This window comes from Aulonocara sp. 'chitande type north' Nkhata Bay, linkage group LG17 (assembly GCF_057382095.1).
Source record: "Aulonocara sp. 'chitande type north' Nkhata Bay isolate Kocher_YH1m ecotype deep benthic linkage group LG17, A_spYH_male_GT1.1, whole genome shotgun sequence".
Lineage (NCBI taxonomy): Eukaryota > Metazoa > Chordata > Actinopteri > Cichliformes > Cichlidae > Aulonocara > Aulonocara sp. 'chitande type north' Nkhata Bay.
The window spans coordinates 36,190,590-36,198,708 of record NC_141360.1 but is presented as its reverse complement, the minus strand read 5'-3'; the positions used below and the strand labels follow the sequence as shown (position 1 = coordinate 36,198,708).

General features: G+C 38.0%; 1 protein-coding gene across 2 annotated transcripts; it reads right to left on the bottom strand.

Moving 5' to 3' along the window:
* Positions 1 to 770: 770 nt before the first annotated feature.
* Positions 771 to 7,607, bottom strand: LOC147310500 (aldo-keto reductase family 1 member D1-like). 2 transcript variants are annotated; one of them, XM_086269393.1, is made up of 9 exons: positions 7,457 to 7,607; positions 7,064 to 7,231; positions 5,495 to 5,611; positions 5,299 to 5,376; positions 4,911 to 5,033; positions 3,206 to 3,315; positions 2,957 to 3,122; positions 2,780 to 2,862; positions 773 to 2,698 (listed from the first exon to the last, which is right to left on the bottom strand). In XM_086269393.1, the coding sequence occupies exons 1-9, from the start codon at positions 7,547 to 7,549 to the stop codon at positions 2,656 to 2,658; spliced, it is 981 nt and encodes a 326-aa protein (XP_086125519.1). In that variant the 5' UTR covers positions 7,550 to 7,607; the 3' UTR covers positions 773 to 2,655. The 2 variants fall into 2 exon arrangements, with proteins under 2 accessions (XP_086125520.1, XP_086125519.1); XM_086269394.1 differs by lacking the exon at positions 4,911 to 5,033 and having other exon boundaries at positions 771 to 2,698.
* Positions 7,608 to 8,119: the final 512 nt, after the last annotated feature.

Genomic DNA, 8,119 nt, shown 5'->3' with positions numbered 1-8,119 from the left:
GCAAGATGCGTTTTCATTAACCCCTGCAAGTTAATGCGGCCAATGAGGTATGCACTTTGTATTTTATGTCGTAGTAGAAAAATAAGATGCTCTGATGCAACCTGAGTGCTCACACTGGGCCTCCATAAAATGAAGGTTATAACAGAAAATCTGTCGCTCGCTCTCCCTCTCTGTCTTTCACTCACACAGACACGCACACCACCACCATCAACTTTGCTAAATTTCTAATGAAAAACATTAATCAGGCAGCTGTGATTGAGCAGCAATGTAAATCCAACTATTTTCACGGTTGTTGTGGTCGTGATAATTTTGTGATGCCACATCGAAAAGGCTCGGATGAGCTTTCCAAAGTTCTACAAGTTGTGCCTCCATCGCCTGTGTCCAGATCACACGCTGCACAGCCAAGCTGCACCGTCTTTTTCGCCGACGGTTACGTGTTTGCGCGTGAGCAGTGTGAGCAGCTGCGGTGACGCCCTACGAGCGATTGATGATCGGGAGCTGCTCGAGGTGTTAATCGCTTCTCGTTACCCCACGTATACTACACGATGCACGATGAAGGCCAAAATTGGGCCGATCACCAAATCGGTCGCATGACTCAAAAATCGGCTCAAAATGGGCCAAAAATCGTACAGTGTAAGCCCAGCATTAGAGCAGCAATGTTTGTTCCCCTCAGAGAAAGAAAAATAGGCTGTAAAAGTACAGGGAGGAATGGGAAAAGGAAAACACCTGGCTGGAAAAGTGCACGATAACATCTATAAAGCGCACTGCACTGTGTGCCGGCGCACTTTTTCCATAGGCATGCACACACAATGGTGGGCACACGGAGAACATGAAGGGCGTGAAAGCTCGGGGAACCCTTAACCAATTTCTTGTCCACCAGGCCACGGCAGAAGCAGATATGGTATGTAAACATTGGGTTTTTTTTTTTTAAACCCTCTGGTTAAGGTTAATATGGGCATGTGCAGTGAATATCAGCGCTATGTGGCCAGAAGTGTGATAATATAATTTATTTTGTGTAATAAACAACTGCAAGGATAGATGATTACAACAAATAGATGACTAATACATAAAAGTAATACATAGATGAATAATGATGATGAGTTATGATGCGTAATCATGGGAACAAGTGTGTTTACAAACAGGAGCAGCTGATTAGCATTAGAAAAGCTGAAATAATACCTCAACTGAAGCCAATTGTACTAAATGCACTAAATGTGCACTGTTACAAGAATGATTTTGTTCTATTGTTTTCTATTAATTTATATAATTTTAAGTTAAGCAGGACAGAGTTCTTTTAAAGAAAGATTTACTTATATTCTCAAAAGTTAAGCATGACAGGCTTCTGTTTAAGAAAGAGACCCGTTTTACTGTGTTAATGTTATTTTGAGCTAAAAATAAATGGCTAAATTATCATTTGTTTCCCATATGGTCATATCACAAAGAATATGCATCTGCTTAAATCAAATTCAAGTCAAATGGTTAAAAAAAAATTTCACACACAAAAAAAAAGAGCTACCACACTTTGCCCGGCCCTGGCCACGAGGCGTCCCTTATTTATTTTTCAGGGAGTTGGCAACCCTAATGATCGACTGTTCCCATTAGAATTCCACAGTTATCATCTTGTACCCCCTGAAAGTCCTGTATGCTTTGAGAGACCGCTACAGTAGGGAAACATACAAAAGAGTGTCCAAACCATTGTAATTTTGGCTTATTTCTGTCTTATATAGTATCCTGACTCCTTAGCTAACTTAATAACTTTAGCTAAAGCGAACAGTCTAATTCACAGGTGTTGAACTCCAGACCTTGAGAGCTGGTGTCCTGCAGGTTTTAGATGTGCCCTTGATCCAACACAGCTGATTTAAATGGTTAAATTACCCCCTCAACATATCTTGAAGTTCTCCATAAGCCTGGTAAAGAAACTAATCATTTGATTCAGGTGTGTTGACCCAGGGTGATATATGAAACCTGCAGGACACCGGCCCTTGAGGCCTGGAGTTCAACACCCCTGGTGTAATTCATTAGTGCAGTATTACTGGATCACCTCTGAAGTGGTATGATATGACTATCACTGAAACGGCAAACTTTGTGCTGGATTATTGTGCAGTTTTCTCGAAGGACCCGGATGTATGACCCCAAAAACTGAATTTAAGAACTAAAACTGAATGGTGAGAAGTGAAACTGAAAGCATTCAAGAGCTAAATTTAATTCAAATTCAGTTTTAAAAGCTGTTATTCAGGTTGAGCAATTCAGATTTGGTCTGAGCAATGAAAGTGTTGGCAGGATGAGAACACCATCTGTCCAGAGTTTAAGCTTTCTATACTTAACAGTCTTGTTTTGATTTAGCCACACCTTATCTTTATTTTGTAGTTTGCAAACATTTACTATCCCAAGTTTGTTTGTTTTGTCACTCAAAACTTATCTGTAAGACTTTTACAAAACTAAAGACATCTGTGAGAGCAGACCTTCATTATTCTTCCCACAGCACGGCTCAGCAGTGAAACCCTTTACCCGAGGAAGTGTATTATATTGTGTGCTGTAAAATTAAGTTTTTTTTTTTTTTTTTTTTAATTAGCTAATAGCAATTAAATATTATTTTAGCAAAGTAAAGATGCCAAATTTAATCACTCTCGAACAATGTGTTGCTGTTTGTGGTGTTTAGAAGTCATCATGAAATGGATACTCTGGATGGTCAGACCACCTGTTGAGCCAGAAAAGAGAAATATTAATTGGAGCCGTTTGTTCAAGGAGCAAAACTTCACACAAGCTGCACTATACTCACATGAGAAGCTCCACAAAGCGGATGTTTTTGTTCAACCCTTCAACTGCCTTCATATCAGCGTCAGAGAGAGAGAAATCAAATATCTGGAAAGTTGGCAAATAAGTCTGATTATATTCCATGCGTCTGGTTTTCAGAAGGCACTTTTTGCTACCTACATACCTAAAATTATAAACAAACCTCAAAGTTTTCCTTTATGCGAGCAGGGCTGAAGCTCTTTGGGATGACCACCACGCCTCTCTGTACATTGAACCGCAGACACACCTGAGCCGTGGTCTTGTTGTACTTTTTGGCAATCGATACCAGCAGGTCATCTTCCAGCATTGGGGGGCATTTTAGGTTTACCCTTTATTGAAACAGTGATATTTTAATTTCAATCAAGAGGCTGAGAACTTGACTAGCTACTCATAAAATGAGTGTGACCCATACCAAGATGGATCTCTGGATGTTCCCAGCGGGCTGTAACCAACAATGACGATACCATTCTGCCGGCAGTATTCAAGCAATTTTGGCTGGGTGAAATAGGGGTGGCATTCAACCTGTAATAGAGCACATATGTATACATACACACATGTTTCTGATGAAGACAGCTTGGCTTATTCCTTGCGAGTGTTATGAACCAACACTTCCAAGTGCATCTTGATTGTTCATGTTACTTAAATAATAACTTCCTATCTCTGTTATGCTTTCATTGATTCAAAGTTCAGTCCTTTCATACTGATAATATTTCAGGCAGTAAACTTACTTTTTAAATAAATTTGAAGTTTTCCCCACATTTCTGGGCGGTATACATTGCCTGCATTTTGTTCCTATACCTCTGCAACATATCCATGTCCTATCCACACAATGTTCACATATCTATCAAAACACAGCTGTGTGTGTGATTTAGTTAAAACATATTGGGCATATGTCTAAAATCTGAGTCTTTCTGTTGTATTGTTCATTAGCTGTATGCGCAAATATTCAAAGACTGAAACTAAAGCCTTCAGCTGGTTGTGCCTCAGATTCTTTCTTCTGACTTTAATAAATTGCCGCTGCACAATAAAGTAACAAAAGCATTGACTCTTGAAACACTACTTTTTAAAATGAAGAATGGTTTGCACATTTATCTGCTGATCTTACGGTAAATATAGTACTGTACATTTCCCAAGTCTCGAGTATTTATATTTCTAATAGGACAGTTTCTTGTAAGTGGTGCTGAGCAATAGTTCTCCAGGCTTTCTGAAGACAAAGTTTTACTTTGGGCACTAGCTATTTTTTCACTCTTTTATCATGATTATTAAAACACCTAACACTGATCTATGAAATCAGTGTTATCAGTGTCACAAAAAGGCAGCTAATTCAAAGAATGACTCATTGAGTTTACACATTACAGAAAAGTTAGGAAAGAACCAGTTTCTTTAGGGACTTATTAGCATCCTGTAGTAAAAGAAAATTTCTTCCCATGTCTTTTATCTAAATCTCTGCCATGAATAACACGATTTGATGAGCAAAGAGCTTTTAGCTGGAAACTTGGCATATTTCAGTATGGTGTGAGGAAACTGGACAAGAAAAAAAAACATTAGAGCAGATGAACAGCATCTAAAAGCTATGTCCTTAAGAAAACAGAAAAACTGTATCAAAGATCTGATATGGGACCTGAGTGGTGTATCTCATCCTTCAACTAACCCATCAACAGTTTGTTGAGACTCACCATAAATGGTCTTTGTGGAAGGGTGGCTGTCAAGAAGCCACTCTTAAGGAAAAGAAGCAAGAAGAAAAGGCTGAATAGTGCCAAATTACACAAGAACTGTGTCAATACTGCGCCGTGCTACCTCACTGAACTCCTTAGTTCATATACCCCGGGGAAAACCCTAAGATAATCAAGACAATTACTCCTAGTGCAGCCTAGATCCTGGCTAAAGACCAGAGGTGACCGTGCTTTTGCCCTGGCAGCCCCTAGCCCCTGGAACAATCTTCCTGCTGCTATTCGCGCCTCTGATTCCATCTATTCATTTAAATCTCAGTTAAAAACTTACCGAGCGTTTTCAGTTAGTTAGTTCAAAGAGCAAAGCTTTTTGACCTTAGTATTCTGAAAACAAGTACTTAGTAACTTATTTCCAGACAACTGCTTGCTCAATAATGTACCACTAACCTGGTTTGACACAGGTTTGTGTTTCAGCCCCGGCTTGTTAAGGATTAGCTCTAGTTGTCGCTTGTTGAAGTTTGAAACCCCAAGAGATTTTACAAGGCCAGCGTCTTTACAAGCTTCTAAAGCCTGTGAGAGACATAGGAAAGCACAATAATAAAACAATATAGTCAACGTTGAACTTTGAAACAATTTAAAAGCTCACAGAAACAGTAAAACTGAGACACTGTTGAAGCTGTCATTGATTTTTACCACATATCTTTTTGTATTTAACTATAAGTTAAAGGACGCGTGTACCCAATACTGTTGTTCTGTAGCAGTTATGTTGTCTTCACATATGTTAGGAAATCACTGAAACTAAATTTTCTTGAATAAGCAGGCCACCAAGTCTCACCTCCCATGTGGCACAGAGGTCCGTTTCATGATAAAGCCACTTCCCACTCTCATCGTTGGGGTAAAATTCATCTCCTGGCTTCAGAAAATTATAGTGTTTCAGTATAGTATAGTATTTCATTTGGTGCAGTAAAACCTCATGAAATTCAAATGTAAAAATTAAAAACTTGTTATTAAGTTTTCACATGTGTGCATACCTTGAAAGCCATGGGCTGTCCTATAATATAGAGGTCAACATAATCCAGCTGTAATGTCGTCAGGGTTTTCTCTAAAGTAGGTCGTACTAGCTCGGGTGGATGAAATGTGTTCCACAACTTCAAAAGAAAAGAAGAAAAGTTAACAAATGTAGAAAAAAGCTACAGAACTCAGCATTTGGTTTTTTTTAAGATTCAAAGGTATGTCATGAAAATGAATATGTTATCGATTCGTATGTTATCCATACCTTTTAAGTTTCACACAGGCCAAAAGCATTTTAGACTTGTTTTTGGTTAACTTTTGCCTTGAGGGACTTTGTAATGTTTGTCTCGAAAGGTGTTGTACAAACCAAAATGTACTTACTTTATCTTCCTTATTTTTTTGTGGTTCAGGGAAATAATATTGGTATAATATTCAGATTGGCTTTTTTTCTTATTTGCATTATTAGTTATTTACTTTAAAATAACTAAAGGAGTTGTACTTTTTTGTCACTTTGGCCACCATTTTTGACAGGAAAAAACACATTTTTAAACTTTAAATTTTTTGTTGGCATCAACAATTACACCCAGAGAAATCCTGCTAAACGCATTTTTCATGCATTCTCGATATAGATGTTAAAGCTCATCTAGAAACATGCATGCTAGGAATGGTGCAACCAAAACCTGTGCATGCCGTCATAGTGCTGGATTTGTTTCAATGAATTAGATGAAAAACAACCTGCTTCACCCTGAATAACCTACATGAGGATTTTGTGGATTTGTTATTAATGGAACTTGTTGTTCGATTTCTAAAAGTCTTGATGATCTTCATGCATCACTGAACTCTTGAGGTGGGAAGTAACAAAGCACAAATATTTGTTAAAATTTTATAAAATTTTCTATACTGCACTTCAGTAGTAAAACAGGCTCGTTACTTTTGCCTTAACGGATTTGCTTTAACGGATTTTTGTCACTATGAGCCAACATTGTGTTTTTGCATATTATGATACATGCAAATCAAACTGAGGCTATTTAAAGACTACATGAAAATACTCTGGAGATTAGTTTGGTGTACTGTGATGGGTTTAAAGTAAAGAAGAGTGTGTGACCGGTGCACAGTGACTGTGGTTTCATGAGTTTGCATGAGTTCTACATCAAGTGTAGCAGAGATTCATATGAATTTTAGCTGATGATTCTTAGATCTATTGACTGATATATATATTTTTTATTTTACTTCTTTTTCTTCAGATTCAAGCTGAGTATACTTAGATTGGAAAAAACTTAGGCTGAAGTTTGTATTCCCATCTGCTAATATTATTTTATCATTGTGTTAACATAGCCGAAGGTTAAGTTAGCTTTGCACAGAAATAGAAATGTCCTCCAAACAGCTACTAAACACCCTGTACTTTTTTACTTTTACTTGAGTAAAGAAGTTGAATCAGTACTTCATCTTTTACTGGAGTAGTTTTGAACAGTAATAGATGTACTTCTACTTAAGTACAGAATGTGTGTACAGAAAAACAGAAAGAAAAAAAAAGTTCAACAGTCAAGGTGGACAGGAGAGGCTCACACGAACAAGTATGCTTTGCAAACCTTTCCACAATAGAAGATGTCCTCTCTTTTCACAGTTCCATCTGCTATTTTGTCCCTTATTGCTTGCCCCACTTCATGTTCATTGTAATAGATCAATGCTCCATCAATATGTCTGTAGCCCGTCTCGATCGCAATTTTGACAGATTCATATGCAGTTCCTTTAGGAGTCTGTCAAAAAAAAAATAAGAAGAAGAAGAAGTAGTACTGGAAGGAATATATAGTATAAAATAAAATAACAACAACCATAATAATAATATAATAAGCACTCAAAAGTCACAGCGAAAAACAAACAAACAAAAAAATCCTACCACTATTTTTTATTTATTCATTTAGTTTTTGCTTCGTGACACATGCACAACGATATACAATATACAATTAAATCATGAATCTTACCTCGTGGGGATCTGCATAAGTTCCCAGTCCTATCAAGGGTATGCTGTTTCCATCAGATAGGGGAATGGAGTGACTTTCTGCTGTCAATTCCATGTTTAACAAAAATGTTTGTTACAAAGATCTTGATGTCTGACACTGTGCACTCACTCGAACTTTTGAATACTGTCTAGGAGGCTGGCTCCTCTGCTATTTACTCAGCCAGAAACTCCTCCCAAATGCAAAGTGCCTCAACTGTTGCTCATGAAAACATGAACAACCAGACACCAAGACAAACATTTACAAATGGAAGTGAACACGCTATCTGATCATCATGAATGAGACTAAAATGCTATACTATATGCTATATTATATGTTGGATTAAGCTTTCAGATACTGGTAAAAGCTGGCAGTGACAATGGGATTACGCTGAATTTATCTACCCCCAGGGCCCTATTTCAGGAAGCCGGTTTAGAAAACTCAGAGTGAAAAACGATACTCAGGGTTGAGTAACCCCGAACTGTCCAACTCGGAATATTCGGTTTCAGAAAGGCTGATAACAATTAGTTCAATCAACGCGGAGTTGCTTTAACCCCAAGTTAAGCGCGCGCACGAGGATACATAAAGCCCTGATTAGTGGAGCACAGATTAAGCGAGTCACCATGGAGACGGAGGGAAAGAAGGCGC

Bases quoted from the DNA above. Each gene is read 5' to 3' on its own strand.
- LOC147310500 (XM_086269393.1), bottom strand. From the start codon at position 7,549: ATGGAATTGACAGCAGAAAGTCACTCCATTCCCCTATCTGATGGAAAC. The intron at 7,232-7,456 runs GTAAGATTCATG...TTTTTTTGACAG, and splicing joins CTTATGCAGATCCCCACGAG to ACTCCTAAAGGAACTGCATA. The intron at 3,316-4,910 runs GTTAGTGGTACA...GCTCTATTACAG, and splicing joins ACAAACCTGTGTCAAACCAG to GTTGAATGCCACCCCTATTT.